At 41.1% G+C, this 15,981-nt stretch overlaps 1 protein-coding gene across 1 annotated transcript in view; it reads left to right on the top strand.

Annotated features, from left to right (window-relative positions):
• The first annotated feature begins 13,220 nt into the window (after window positions 1-13,220).
• The window catches only part of LOC107719694 (brain-enriched guanylate kinase-associated protein-like), an 8,210-nt gene continuing 5,449 nt past the window's right edge, over window positions 13,221-15,981 (top strand). Inside the window, exons 1-2 of the mRNA XM_016527180.1 lie at window positions 13,221-13,525; window positions 13,938-14,004. Of these exons, the coding sequence (XP_016382666.1) occupies window positions 13,341-13,525; window positions 13,938-14,004 (252 nt within the window). The 5' untranslated portion in view covers window positions 13,221-13,340. The remainder of the gene's footprint in view (window positions 13,526-13,937; window positions 14,005-15,981) is intronic.

The raw sequence follows: 15,981 nt of genomic DNA on the forward strand, positions 1-15,981 counted from the left end.
CAGAGCGGATTCGTGAATCTTTATTCAGAGCGGGACTTCGGAGCGGATTCGTGAATCTTTATTCAGAGCGGGACTTCGGAGCGGATTCGTGAATCTTTATTCAGAGCGGGACTTCGGAGTGCGTATCTCGAAACTTTTTTCTGATTTCTTTCTTCCTTTTTTTAAATCAAACCAGTTATAAAAAGGCAGTTATAAAAAGAAAGTATACACACATACAAATCCCTTAAGAAAATTAACAATCATTTTACTATAGTAAAAGTGTAGTAACCAGGATTTTTACTTGTGTAGTAAAACCATGATTAATTTTCATAAGGTTAACAAAAAACAAACAAACAAAAAGTAATAAATGTACCCCTTAAGAGGACACACATATAGAGATGCAGTTTTCACTGCTTTAGGACGAACAGAACTTTGGATAGTTTCCATATGCTTGTCTAGATCAACTTTGAATAAAGAAAAGAGAGATTTAGATCCAGATTTTTGTTTATGTGTGTGAAATATAGCTTGCAGGAAACACAAAATAAGTTACATTTTGCTATGTTCTCTTTTAAGCAGTAAAACAATTCAAAGAAAACATCCTTTAACCCGCTGCTGTTGTGTTGTTTGCTTTACATAATCAGAATTGTGTATTATTGTCTAAAGATTATGAGTAGCCTATGATGTTAGCTACCATAGCTATAAATAAAGACGTGAAACTGTGGTCAAAAGTCTATCATAATGTGAAAATGTTGGGGTAGTTGTCTGCTGTTATGTTCCCACCAATGTCAAAATCAAACATTCGCTCTAGTTCTAATCTCATATTATAACACAATCATTTAATGAGCATCTGATATGACACAGAAAGACATCAGAGACTGAGAGCAGCAGCTTCATTGTGTCCACTAGAGGACGCTGAAGCACACTTGACAAAAGATCAGTTTCTATTGAGATATGCAAATGAGAGGCGCGTGAAAGGTCATAACCCCCCACAGATCCTTCATTAAACAACTGCATTCATTTCATAGCATTATCCCAAAAGAGAAGTGGACTGCATACATTAATGCAAGAGATCTTGATATCGTTGCCATATGTTGCGGTTTTCACAGTTTTACGAGTGTACAAAACAATTATGAAAACTTTTCCAGTCAACTTTGGCTTGCTCGCAAGGCACTATTTTCTGTAAAGCTGCTCTGATGCAATAAATACTAGGAAAGTGCACAAACTATACTTAATTGACAGTATTTCAGGTGTGATTGATCAATTACTAGCTGACATCCCGAAACCGTGTTTCGTAGACTGCTTATTGTTAAATATGGCCGTGTTCAATCGAGTGAATATTTTAAAAGTATATTAGTATGATTGTGTTGTTGTCGCTGTGGATGAAGAAATGTGATTGTGTTCAGGTAGACACACATTAATCAACATCACATTTGGCAAGTTGATTAAAGAGCTCTCAAGTTTGTTCCGAAGTTTAGAGTCATTGCAGTTTGATTAAACGATGGATCCGTGTTGAGGTTATGAATCAGAGAGGACGTCCCTGATATCTGCGCTGTCATTTTACTATAGTTTTCTCTAAATCATAATCTCCACACTGATGTCAGCATTGACACTGAGGAACTGAGACAGCACAAATCATCTAAAAACTCATTCATACCAGAGATGATCACTGAATTTTGATCATTCTGAGTCAAGACTCAAGTTAACGAGGGCCACCCATGGGTTCGATTCAGAGAATTGCATTGCATGCAAGCATACATTGCATGTATCTTTTCAATTAATGCATTAAACTGAAAAAATTTTCAACCATGCATTGCAAACCAAGTTGGTTTGGTAAAAGCACCTGACTAATGTGAATGAGGTATTGAGATGAGACAAATCATCTGAAGTCTCAGAGATTTTCCTCCGAATTTTCCTGTGCATTGCATTGATATCTGTTGATATTAGTGTGCGGCGTGAGACTTGAGTTCATCAGCATTTCTGCTTCTGATCGTACAGATTAAAAACACAGCAAAGACACATGCATAGAAGTTTCTGAGTATCTGATTTCTGCTTCCGAATCTCTTCATTGGCTTCTTTAAGACAGTTATTGATCATCACTAAAGCATAAAACAAACAGCGATCATCCGCGTACGCTTCTCGCACTACAGGAGGTTTTGCTCCATTGACTTTAATGAAGCAGCTGAAATTTCCCTTGAGATTCACAATCTTTTAGGATGATTTTTACATAGAGGATATAAAAATGAAAGAAACAAGGGAAAACTGTGCCAAAAAGATACCATGCGCATCACACACTAATCTAATCTTTCTTATGTCTATTGATTTCTGCAGTTGTGTGGCAGACGAAAATGAAAGAAACTGGCCAATCCATGTTTTCAGTGCAAACTATTACCTATCATATGCATGCTCAGATAAACCTAACTATTCAAAAAAGGTAAAATTAGTGTAATTTTAATGTTCCCAGTCTACAGAGGTTTTATTCACACTGTTGGTGTTTGTTTAACCTCATCTCTGTTGACTGCATACTAATGACTTGCATCTGCATGCAAACAGCAGCATCTGAGATCATCCTCAGCAAGATGTTCAGTGTTTGTGTGTGTGACACAGACTCTTTTGTGCTGAACTCTCCATGTGCTGCTCAGCATATTGCTTAAAGGTTTATTGACATGTCTATTGATGAGTCCGCCAGCCTCCCTCACTCCAACAGTTCAGTCATCACTCATTCTAAACAATGTTCCATTTAATTGTGTCTTAAATTTATGTGACTCCATAGGCATTCAATGACCCAAGAGACTACAGAATATATGTTTTAGGAACCCAGTATGCCAGATGTTTCTTAGTTTCAGCCTTCAGATTGCCTCTGATTTAATAGCTTGCTGTCATTAGTCAATACAGCACTACATTTTCTTTAATCAGGTATTGAATTGGCCATCTTAAGTGGATTGTTCACCTAAAAAGATAATTCTGTCATCATTCACTTGCTCTCACGTCGCTCCAAACCTGTATGATTTTCTGTCTTCTGTGCAACACAAAATGCCTCAGTGTTTTTTTGTCCGTATAATGGCACTCTATGGGAATTGATTTATGGAACTCAAGTTCTGCCCCACATCCCGTCCATCATGTGGCATCATGATCAATGGCCTGTTCTAAAGAGCAACTGACCTGGAAAGTTAACCAGGACTCTATCCGAACACGTATGGAAGGTTTGTTCGCTATGTCTCCACCAGGAAAGATTGTGTTTTCACCTTTGCGACATGTGTCCATATTTAGAAAGCCGACCGGTGCATGCAGCTGTATGCATTTGTCCTTGCAGAGCCGAGAGAGCGCTTGAGAAAGTGTGTCACGCTCACGGAGTTCAGCCACTCGTCACGGGAGGTAAATGCATCTAGGGCTTTAAAGCTGTCGAAATCAGGCCAGCCCAGCTCAACATGGTCCAGTTTTCTACGCACACCAATAATGGAGGCGAAAATGCAGAACGGCTCATCGAAAACAGGAAGAGGGGTTACGGTCAACGGGACGGTGTCCACCCTGAAGAGGCAGCCGAGGCCCAAGACGGCGTCTGGAAGGCAGGAACGTGGCTCCTGTTCGTCCACGGCTTCTTGTCCAATCTTCTCGGGATGCCAAAGCGACCTGGATGAAGATCCTCAGCCATGCTGTCCATCCAGCCTTTCCTCGCCTACCCTGCACAGGCCTGGTTCCACCTCCAATCTGAAGTGCTCTGTCTCCAAAGGCTCCTTGTCAAGTCTAAAGGGTTCGTTGACCAGCCTCAAGAGCTTTCCCACCTCCTCGGCACTGCAGAGCTCCAGCCCAAGCCTCCGGAGCTCCAGTGAGGACGACAGCTGGGACACCAACAGCTGGAGCTCCGGAGCCACTTGTCTGCTGCGCAGCTCTATTAAGCAGCACAGCGAGGAGGTTTTCCGGGTGCGTGCCGGCTCTGCAAGTTGACCCGAAGGTACGAGCAATTCCGAGACGGGCTACCAGAACTCCGACAGCTGCCAGGGCAGTGTGATGGGATCGGAGAGCCAGGAGGGAGCGGAGCAGGTCGATGCAGGGCGGAGGGACTCGTTGTCGAGTCAGGGAACCTCCGCTGCTTCAACGGCGTCATCCGACTTAGAGCAGAAGATTGAAGAGAAGCTCAAGTTTTCTCAGTTTCTTGACGAGGTAACATGTAGGGTCCTGGACCCAGAGTGTCTGCAAGCCTTCGGAGCGCCTATCCGACGTTGTCCACAAACATCGTCTCTCCAATGCCTAAACCCAACCCCGGTTTCCAGTCATTGGTTTGGTTCCAGTAGGGATTCTGCCTGTGATTCCAGGGACAGTAACGTGTACAAATGGGCCAAGTGCATGCCGAGCTGCAAGATTCTGGACGCCAGCAAAACCCTGAGAAGAACTCAAGAGGAAATGGAAATGTTAGGAAGGAGCTACCTAGACAGAGTGAGGAGGGAAGATGAAGTGAGCTCCACACTTTCACGAGACGTGGAAAAGAGAACCTTACAGCTGAGTGGGGAATCTTCTCGCAGATGGCCGAGTCCTGTTTTGAAGCGCTCAGATGGAGCACCGCGGCCACCGCACCGCACCGCACCGCACCACCTCGCTCCCGAGACCTGCTGTGAGCGGCGATATGGTGAGTGGTAATTCCACTTATAATGTTATCAAGATTTTTACATCAAAAACATCAACATTTAGAAGTAATAGGCTATTTTCTATCCTGTTTTAACCTCCCTCATCAGAACGCTCTGTTTGAATAGACGTGGAGAATTGTAGTAAATTCCCACTGCTGTGATTGGCTAATAGTTGTGTCTGTTTGACAGCGTACATTCCTCACAGCTGTGATTTAGGTAAAAAATGCATAAATGTGACCCTGGACCACAAAACCAGTCATAAGTGTCAATTTTTTAAAACTGAGATTTATACATATGAAACCAATCTTTCCATTGATGTATGGTTTGTTAGGATAGGACAATATTTGGATGAGATACAACTATTTGAAAATCTGGAATCTGAGGGTGCAAATAAATCAAAACATTGAGAAAATCATCTTTAAAGTTGTCCAAATGAAGTTCTTAGCAATGCATATTTTTTGACGATAGTGGTCCTGACAGAATTAAGTTTTGATATATTTACAGTAGGAAACTTAGAAAATATCTTCATGGAACATGATTTTTGGCATAAAAGAAAAGGCTATTGCTACAAATATACCTGTGCTGCTTATGACTGCTTTTGTGCTGCAGGGTCACAAATACTCATATCAAACGATCTGTTTAACAGACAAAGCAATAGTGATTACGCAATGAAAACAGTTACACTTGTGTTGTGACATTACCATCGGATCCAATATAGTCACACAGCATTGTCTTTAAGTTTCAATCTTTCTGAAAATCCAGCGTCGAATTGTGCCTTGTTTGTAAACGAATCAGTGGTAAAAGGACTTACGAGTTCTTACTGACACGGCCTGGATCTTCCTTAAAGGGGTCATATGATGTTGCTAAAAAGATCATTATTTTGTGTATTTGGTGTAATGAAAAGTATTTATGCGGCTTAAGGTTAAAAAAACACATTATTTTCCACATACTGTACATTATTGTTTCTCCTCTATGCCCCATCTTTCTGAAACGCGTCGATTTTTACAAAGCTCATCGGTCAGAAAAAGCGAGGTGTGCTGTGATTGGCCAGCTATCCAGTGCGTTGTGATTGGCCGAATACCTCAAGCGTGTGACAGAAATGTTATGTGACTTTAGTCTTTGTAACTTTACAGATCTTCTTTATGCACCAAGAGCTTGTAACACTCCAAAGAGAAAGGAAAACTTGAAATCGCATCATATGACCCCTTTAACAGACAAAGCAATAGTGTTCACGGAATGAAAATTGTTACACTTGTGTTGCGACATTACTGTCGGATCCAATATAGTCGCACAGCATCGTCTTTTAGTTTCAATATTTCTGAAAATCCAGATCTTCCTTAAAAATAAAGTTCATTCACTCTTTCCTAACGTTAGGATCAGAAGGAAGGCAACGCAAACACTGTTTTTTCACAGCTTGGCACTGAACAGCGTCTTGTTGTCTTCAGAGCATCTTTATCGTTTGGTTTCTGCGTAGACCTGCCTCTCTCGTAAACGCTACATTTGTAAATCAGTGGGCGGGGCTAAACAGGCAGTGATGTAGAATCGGTGGGCGGGGCTAAACAGGCAGTGATGTTGATCTTCTTCTGCGGAGGCGGTGCTTATCCACACTATTACATCATAGAGTAGAACATTCCACAAGCTGTGGTTTTGGCAGACTGCCTTCAATATAAGCTGTTTTTAGGCTAATGACAAAGTATTGAGTTCTGAAACTTACAGGATGTTTTTAATAGTACAATGACCTCTTATATGTCAAAAGATCAAGGGAATTATGGTTTCTCAGTTCATGACCCCTTTAAAAGGTTTTTGAAAGAAAGATGGGAGTACACGGATGTCTTGAGACAGAGCATTTCACAACCTGAGAGCCACAACACCAAAAGTCCTGGCACCCATAGTGACTCAACTAAATTTAGGAGTCATTAACAATCCGGCACTAGATGATCTTAAGGAGTGATTCATTGATCAGTCATTTATTCCTGTTGCTCTTTGTTTGCTTTCTAAAGGAACTGGTTTGGATTCTTCTGCTGTATTGGTATGACAAGTCACCAACTGCAAGATACTTGACTTAATAAAATATTTTGTCCTTTAAAACAATGTGCAATGCATCTTTTCAAAGATTATTTTGAGGTCAGAGAAGTAATCGAGCCCATCGCTGCTCTGTGACAGCACTTATTAAAAATACAACAGCGTTTCCTATTATTCACACTGAAGCCGCCGCTGTCTGGACACTCTTCTCTCATCTGCCGGGGAACAGCAGCCGTATTAATAATTCATTTGATCTTTTTTGTATGGAAGTGCTCCTTCTCAAATGCCAATCATAAAGGCCGCGCAGTGCTAAAACAATAGAAACGACACTTATCGTGGATCGAGTAACTGCCATAGCAACTGTGTGTGTCTGAATGGAAGAATTCATCATAATGTCCCTGCTGCATTACAGAGAGTGAGACCAAACTGAAGCGAAGCATAGTGAGTCTGGGTTGATTCAGCTCTGGTGGGCGGATGCGCGTGTTTCTCAGATCTTCTGGATAATAGTAAGTGCTCCTTCTCAAATGCCAATCATAAAGGCCGCGCAGTGCTAAAACAATAGAAACGACACTTATCGTGGATCGAGTAACTGCCATAGCAACTGTGTGTGTCTGAATGGAAGAATTCATCATAATGTCCCTGCTGCATTACAGAGAGTGAGACCAAACTGAAGCGAAGCATAGTGAGTCTGGGCTGATTCAGCTCTGGTGGGCGGATGCACGTGTTTCTCAGATCTTCTGGATAATAGTGTGCGTGACGGGATTTTCTTGCTCAGAAATAAATGCATTGAGGAAACAGTGTGTGACAGGGAATGATGGGCGTGAGTTACTCAGTGTTTGTGAATATAGTGGATTGTTGCCATATGACAGTTTTTGTTTGTGTGATATAAAGACATTCTGCAGGAAACGCTAGTCTCAGATTAATGCTGCTCGAGGTGTGAATGCACTGAATCTGCAGAACGACGCTGTGTGTGTGTACATGGTTTTCTCTACTTTATAGGAACCAAATGTTCCCACAAGGATAGTAATACGGGACATTTTTTTGGTCCCCATGAGGAAACAAGCTTCTAAATCATACAGAATGAAGTGTTTTGAGAATCTAAAAAAGCCTTGAGTGTTTACTATTGTCCTTTGACACACTATTTTCCTGTTTAATACTGTAAAGCTGCTTTGACACAATCTGTATTGTTAAAAGCTCTATATAAATAAAGGTGACTTGTCTTGACTGCAGTTTTGTGTGAGGGGTAGGTTTAGGGTAAGGGAATAGAAACTACAGTTTGTACAGTAGAAAAACCATTACGCTTATGGAATGAACCCATCAAACATGGAAACCTAACGTGTGTGTGCATGTGTGCGTGAAGCCGTGTGTTTACAGTGTTGTAGCTGCATTGTGAAATTATATCATTGACACATTCCATTTCTTTATTTACAGATTATTACTTACTTTCCTCAGATTCTGTGTTAAATGAGTTTCTAATAGTTACTCTCTGCACGGTCTTTGTTTCATAATATGCAAATATGTCGAGAGCTGGTCTTCACATTCGTCATCTCACCTCCCAAACGAGCATGTTTAATTAACGAGCTGTGATTAATGGCTCATGAATGCAGAAGGTTTCTGTGATGTGTTAATGACAGCTGTCAATCACGTGAATAACTGTGAGTGTTTTTCATGTTTCTTCATGTTTCTGATGGAGACGCGAGCAGCAGCAGGTAAAGACGCTCCTTCTTCTCTTCTCTTCTCTTCTCTTCTCTTCTCTTCTGTGTTGAATGGGTTTGTCCCTCCTCCTCCGTCTCTCTCTGGTTCCTCTGTAGCGTCTCAGACTCAGCTCTGGTTTTGTAAATGTTGACGTGTGTTTAGAGGTAGAACACGCGTGTGCACACGCTCATCTGATCATGACACGCAAGCTTCACAGACGGTGAGTGACATGCGTGTGAAGTGCTGCATGATTGCATGTGTGTGTTTCTCTGCTCTCAGCTCTATTCACTGATATTTCACTGATAAACTGTTGGAGAATGACAGATGATGGGTAATTCTGAGGTTAACACAGCTGTTATTGATAGTAGTGTTTCTGTGCTTCATTATGACGAGATCTCTGCTAGTAAACGCTGCTCATTTGATGGAGTTTAATGAGCTTTCAGAGAGAAACAGGATGAAGCGTCAGACTTCCCACTTCACTTTTCCATTTTTTTCCCTCACAACCAAACACACACACACACACACACACATACACACACACACACACAAACTATGGTTAAGCATGTTTTTGATCATTTACATTTAGTCATTTAGCTGACGCTTTTATCCAAAGCGACTTACCATTGGGGAATACATAAAGCGATTCTTCTTAAAGAGGCAAACAGACACAGGAAGTGCTTGTAATACCAAGATTCAGGCATTTGTTCAAATAAGTACAAGCTAGAAACGGAAGGAATAAATAAAGAGAAAGACAAAGTTTTTTTTTAAGATGAAATCAAATAGTGTTGAAAGAGATGAGTTTTCAGTTGTTGCTTGAAGACTGTCAGGCATTCAGCATTCCGGATAGGGGTGGGAAGATCGTTCCACCAGCCAGGAACGGTGAACGAGAATGTTCTGGAAAGTGATTTTGAGCCTCTCTGTGATACCCAGTGATGAGAAAGCAGACAAGAGGATCTGATGATTGACAGTGTCAAAAGCAGCAGATAGATCCAGCAGAATAAGAACTGATGATTTGGAATCAGCTTTTGCAATCCGCAGGGCTTCAGTGACGGACAGTAGCGCAGTCTCAGTTGAATGGCCACTCCTGAAGTGTTTTGATACTTCTGCCTAATGTGAGCTTCAGACGCTGATGCAGAAGGACAGAAATGCCTGGGGCTTCATTAGACTTTGAGGAATGGAGGATTTCAGGTTGTTTTGTGATGTTTTTACTGAGAAACACGTGGTGCTTCATGCAGCTCACTGAGTGTATTTTGATTTACAGACTGAAATATTAAAGCGCATTCTGTAAATCAAAGCTGCAGATCTCCAATGTTAAAGTCGGCATGAAATAAATATTCACCCTATATATCTGTTTTCAAAATGCATGTTATAAATATTATTGTGAATGATTCATCTCTGCATTAAAAAAAATTTAATCTTGTTATTTACAATCAAACTGACTTCTACATAACTGGATCTTCCAGTGAATGTCAGTTTTCTCTCTGGTGACGTATGCAGGTCTCCTCCAATCATAGGCAGCTCAGATCAAGCACCCACAGGAAAAACTCAAGATATTCTATTCACTATCATATTAGCGAAACAGATCTGGCAAACTATCCCGTGCATATTTGTGTTTGCGCTCTGGAGAGTGTTAAAATGTTTCTTTTTACATCGTGTTTTTTGCAGCGTTGAGCACTATAGCCAATCACAGACATATCTGATCATTTATTGAACGCAATTGCCAATCAGAAGCGTTTAAGTTACAATCCACCAGAGTTTTTGTCCAGTGCGGAGTTTTGCAAAGAACTAAGACGAGGGACAGCTTTTTCGTGATTATAAAGGGGGTGCTCTTTGTGTGCTTTCTAGGCTATATATAATCCAACACAAACTGGCCACACGAATCGTTACGCAACAGCCTGTTGTGTATTTTATCTAAGGATTTTCTCTAAGATCTAGTTGCTCTGAGTTTCCCTGCCTGACTGACAGCTTCGCTTTAAAGAAAGACCTTCAGTCAGGAGAGATTTGCCATCATGCCGTCTGTCTGTGTATCTGACGGTCGTTCTGACAGCGGCGTCTGCCGTATCGCTGGTGTTTTACTGCACTACATCTTTGTTTGATATTCCAGCTGCACACAAACCCGTTGGGATCGAGATCTAGAATATCCGTTTCACTGACGTGTGTAGAATGAGTAGAAAACAGAGGAAACGGAAGCAAACAAGAGTGAAGCAGCTGATAAACAAACGTTACGCATCCATCTGCAGGCCCGAGTCAGTCCGACAGGAATACAGATCCAGAGAAACAAACACAAACACACAGAGCACCACTCCAAACTTCATCTGCTGCTGGATTATTTTCCTTTAGCGTTACTAAAATATTTAGGAACCGGAAGTGTGTCAGACAGACAGGAAGTGAGCATTGCAGACACAGGAAGTGTTAGTTAAATGGAATGTTCACCCAAAATGACTTCATTTACTCTGCTGATGCCATTCAAGCCTGCATCTGTACTTTCTTCCTCTTATGAAGACATTTTGAGAAATGATCGGTGTTTTTGTCCATACAGTGGAGGTCAGTGGGGTCCAGTTTAACAGAGGTTTGAATGACATGAGGGAGTAAATGATACATTTCCAGTGAACCGTCACTTTAACGAGTAAACATTTATTTTATTTATTTTCACAAAACGAGTTTGTGAGTGAGTGTCTGTAGGTGAGTGTGTGTGTGAGTGTGTCTGTAGGTGAGTGTGTGTGAGTGTGTCTGTAGGTGAGTGTGTGTGTGTGTGTGAGTGTGTCTGTAGGTGAGTGTGTGTGTGAGTGTGGCTAGGTGAGTGTGTGTGAGTGTGTCTGTAGGTGAGTGTGTGTGAGTGTGTCTGTAGGTGAGTGTGTGTGTGTGTGTGTCGGTAGGTGAGTATGTGTGCGAGTGTGTCTGTAGGTGAGTGTGTCGGTAGGTGAGTGTTTGTGCGAGTGTGTCTGTAGGTGAGTGTGTGTGTGTGAGTGTGTCTGTAGGTGAGTGTGTGTGTGTGTGAGTGTGTCGGTAGGCGAGTGTGTGTGCGAGTGTGTCTGTAGGTGAGTGTGTGTGTGTGTGTGTGTGTCGGTAGGCGAGTGTGTGTGCGAGTGTGTCTGTAGATGAGTGTGTGTGTGTGTGTTTTAAGCATAAACCTTTATCATAAAACAAGACTTCTAGTCATATGTGTTATTTGCGTCTTGCATTTGCAAATAAATGTATCTAGATTGAAAAATGTTTAGATATTTGTATTGGAAAACAAGACAGAAAGAAGAGGAAGAACATCAGTGTCTACAGTGCATTTGTTCATTTAGAAGCAGCTTTTAAATGGACTTTTAAGCTTTAAAATTAACAAATGAGAAAATATGTTAATTGTCACAAACAGTAAACCAAACAAACATCTGATGAGCATTATGGCTCTTTTCAATGTTGTATTCATGAGTGGCGGCCAGAAAAAGGATCTGAGCGAATCTCAGGTTTTTCTTGAGCCGTTTTGCTGCTGTGAATCAAATGGTTTTTAAACATGAATAATAGTGTTTAGAATAATTCTGTAATGTAAACCGGTTTGATGCACTGATTGAGAAAGCGGGCGGCGCGTGTGTGTCTCACGTGTGTCTGTATGTTGCGGTGATACTGAATAATGATGGATGAGCTGAATACTCTTGACTGCTTCGGCCGGCTGTGTCTGTCTCTGACTCTGCAGGACACACTGAGAGAACATGAAAAAGATTTATATTGGGAAAACCGCATTAAAAGCACCAAGAAATGGTAGTAAACATCAGAAGAGGAGGTAAGAGTCTAAAATCAGAAAACAGAAAGCGAGTTATTGAATCATCAATCCATCCATCAGGCTCTTCATCTAAATGTCATCAGCTGAAGCCATCAGTGTGATCGATGCCATCAAGCAGGTGAACGCTGCTCAAATCCAGTTACAGCCAAGCAGACGTTTCCTGATGCGTATCGCCATTCTGAACATTAAAGACGACAGAAAACCAGCTTTCCTGAACTGGAAACTGTGAGGCTGAATCTTATTTTGGTCCTGCGCTGGGGTTTTGTTCATGCATTGAAGAACACAACTCTCTCTCTCTCTCTCTCTGTCTCACACACACACACACACTCATGTTTGTTTCTGTGAATTGTGGGAACTTTCCATAGACTTCTATTACTTTTATACTGACCAAACGATATTTTCTATCCCCTAACCCTAAACCTACCCCTTACAGAAAACCTGTTTGCATTCTTACACTTTCAGAGAAACATCATTTACTATTTTTTATCATTTTTTTCCCTCGTGAAGAAAAAAATTCAGGTTTTACTATCCTTGTGGGGACATTTGGTCTCACACACACGCACGCACACGCACACACTCTCCTCTCACTCACACACACACACACACACACACTCTCTCTCCTCACACTCACACGCACACACACACACACACACACGAGCACGCACGCACACGCACACACTCTCTTCTCACTCACACACACACACACACTCTCTCTCCTCACACTCACACGCACACACACACACACACACACGAGCACGCACGCACACGCACACACTCTCTTCTCACTCACACACACACACACACTCTCTCTCCTCACACTCACACGCACACACACACACACACACACGAGCACGCACGCACACGCACACACTCTCTTCTCACTCACACACACACACACACTCTCTCTCCTCACACTCACACGCACACACACACACACACACACACACACACTCACAGTTGAATGTGATATAAATGGACAGAAATCCGATTGAGTGAACGCAGCTCAGTCATAATTATTCTCTTTCGTTTTATAATTTTGAGGGTCATTAAAGTGTAACCCTTTAGTATCTCAGACTTCTGGATATTCCATAAGCGCATGAATAAATCACGTTTAGTGCTTTTGATCACAGAGTGTGTTTGCCGTGGAGTGAGTGATACATTTTAATGAATGAATCATGTTCATATAACTGCATGTAAATCATTCTGAGACTTATTTTGGGCCCGTGGTTGAGAAGCACTGTTGCTGAGGAGTAAATGAAATGATCTGCCTGTGTTTATGTAGTTGGCTGCAGGAGCAGAAGGAGGATCTGCGCAGACGTCTCGGCTGCACCACACACAAACTGCAGCAGCTGCAGAGCGAGTTCGAGTCGACGCGTCAGTATCTGGAGACGGAGCTGCGACGAGCTCAAGACCAACTCGACAAACTCACAGAGAAACTGCGCAGGTCCGACAATGAACCAGCTGATCGAACAAAATATAGTGTGAATTCCCAAAGAACCTTCCAATGAACAGCTCTGAAAAGAACCACTTTTTTCTTTGATAATCTAAAAAATCCTTTTAACATGACAAAGTCCACTGGAAACCTCATGTCTAATGGAAAAGCTCCATGAATTTTAAAGTTTCTTCAAGGAATCATTCATTCAGTGAAGGAGCTTTATTTTTAAGAGTGAACTAGTTCAATTCAGCTATAAGCATTTCTACAAAAGGCAGCAATGTTGTTATTTAACGTGAGTCAATTCAGTTCAATGCCATTGTCGATTTTGCTAAATGTGAGTCTAAATGAATGATGCTCAGAAACACAAGACACAAGCATGTGTTTGACTTCATCATCATCATCTTCATAATCTCTCCTGCAGGATTCAGAGCAGCTACACAGCTCTACAGAGAATAAACCAGGACACGGAGGAGAAAATCCACCGCATGGTAAGAAATCCTGATCTCTAAAATCCTAAAATCCTAAAACCAATTTTTGTGACTTACAGCTCTGGAAATGCTTTTCGTTGCCTCATTATTGCTTGATGATGATAAAACTCACATTCCTTTGTTTAGATCTCAAACGCGGATGATGCTTTATCATAAATAATCACAGTAACTCTTCAGAAACATACGCTGAACACACAGAACGACTCTTATATCAGCCTCAGTGTAGCGTTTATCGCTTATCGAGAGCGACTGACGTGTTGAAGCACTTTCAGGAGGAATACTATAAGCGTCGACTCGTTTAGTAATCAACAAGTGCTGCTCTCTGAACGATTGAACAGCAAAAATCAAGAGATGAAGAGAGACGCAGCGCTGCCACAGATCAATAACCGCTCCAGCTTCTCTCTCTCAGAGCGATCACACGATCAGAGCCGGAATGAAAGCGGAGTCTGGTGATCTTAAATCCAATTAAAGTATTAAATCAGCTTAACGCACAAAGACGAGCTGTGAAATGGTTTTGTGTGGTTTCAGCTCTGATTATTAGAGGAACTGATCGGCTTCAGGCGTTGTTCATGTGTTTCACTCGCTGCAGACAGGAGATTAATTCCACACAACACCATACTGAAATGATTGATTATAACTGACTGTTTGTCATAGCTTTAATCTATTTCTTTCACTTGTGATGTTCATGCATTTATTGATGGTTTGAAATGGACTTGTAAATGTCTGAAAGATCTTTATTTCTATGGAAGCATATGGGTATCAAAATTCATTTTGAAAAGTAATATGCAAAACGGCAATGTATTTCTGTATTTAAATTTACATTTTCCCACACATATGTGCAACATAGTGCAAAATAAAAAATATGCCATTTTGCATATTACATTTCAAAATGAATTTTTATACCCATATGCTTCCATATATTTCACTCTGATATCTGCTGCTGCTGCATTTCATGCTTGTCAGTTATATTTACATTCATAAATTCATAGTTGGCCAATTAAATAGTTTGCATTTTCTTGCATATGAACGTTTGATATTACATTGATGCAATTAGCAGATGCTTTTATCCAAAGTGACTTAGAAAAGAAGAACAAAAGCAATATGTCCTAAGTATACAATGCTGATTAAGAAGCAAGTTTGCGAATAAATATTCATGATTTGTTCACACCACAGAATGAGTTCAGAAGTGATTCCCTGTGAGCTGCTTGATGTGTAAAATCAGCAGGACACACCGAAGATGAGCTCGGAATAGAAATAGACTGTGAATGAGAATAACCTTTTTTGATATGTAATTTTAAGTTAGTCAAAGAGTGGAAATGAAGGTCTGAGCGGTCTGTGCCGACGGCACGATCTGATGGAGAAATCCCAGAATGAACTGCGTGGAAACTTTCATTCGGTATCAAGTCACGTAAATCATTGTGCTTCATCTACATGTACATTTATATACCAATGACAACAACAGAAAGACAGTTAGAGCAATAATAAACTGCTGGAGATGAATGCGATGATGAGATGAGTCTTCAGAAACTCATGTTCTTCCTCAATATTTTTGTGCAAATGTCTAAAGATGCTTAAATTAAGATACATTTACTGGAGATGCAAAGTGACAGAAGATAAGGAGTCTTGTTTTTCGGAGAAATTGATGAAGTGAGTTTATGTTTATAACAAGAACAAATATCTGCCAATGGGCTCAGAAAACAAGTTTTCCATTTGAATAAAGTAGATTTTTTCAGGCTATCGGCAGATATTTGTTCTTGCTTTAATCATAAACTCATTTCATTTTGATCAGTTTCTATCAATTTGCATCTCCAGTAAATGTATCTGGATTTATGAATGTTTATTTTGTCGAGACGGCTGACTGCAGCTCAGAACTCAGACACACACACTCTCACTCACTCACACACACACACACACACACACACACATACACACACTCACTCACTCACACACACACACACACACACACACTCACACACA

The sequence above is a fragment of the Sinocyclocheilus rhinocerous genome, unplaced genomic scaffold (assembly GCF_001515625.1).
Source record: "Sinocyclocheilus rhinocerous isolate Xijiao unplaced genomic scaffold, SAMN03320098_v1.1 scaffold2496, whole genome shotgun sequence".
Taxonomy (NCBI): Eukaryota; Metazoa; Chordata; class Actinopteri; order Cypriniformes; family Cyprinidae; genus Sinocyclocheilus; species Sinocyclocheilus rhinocerous.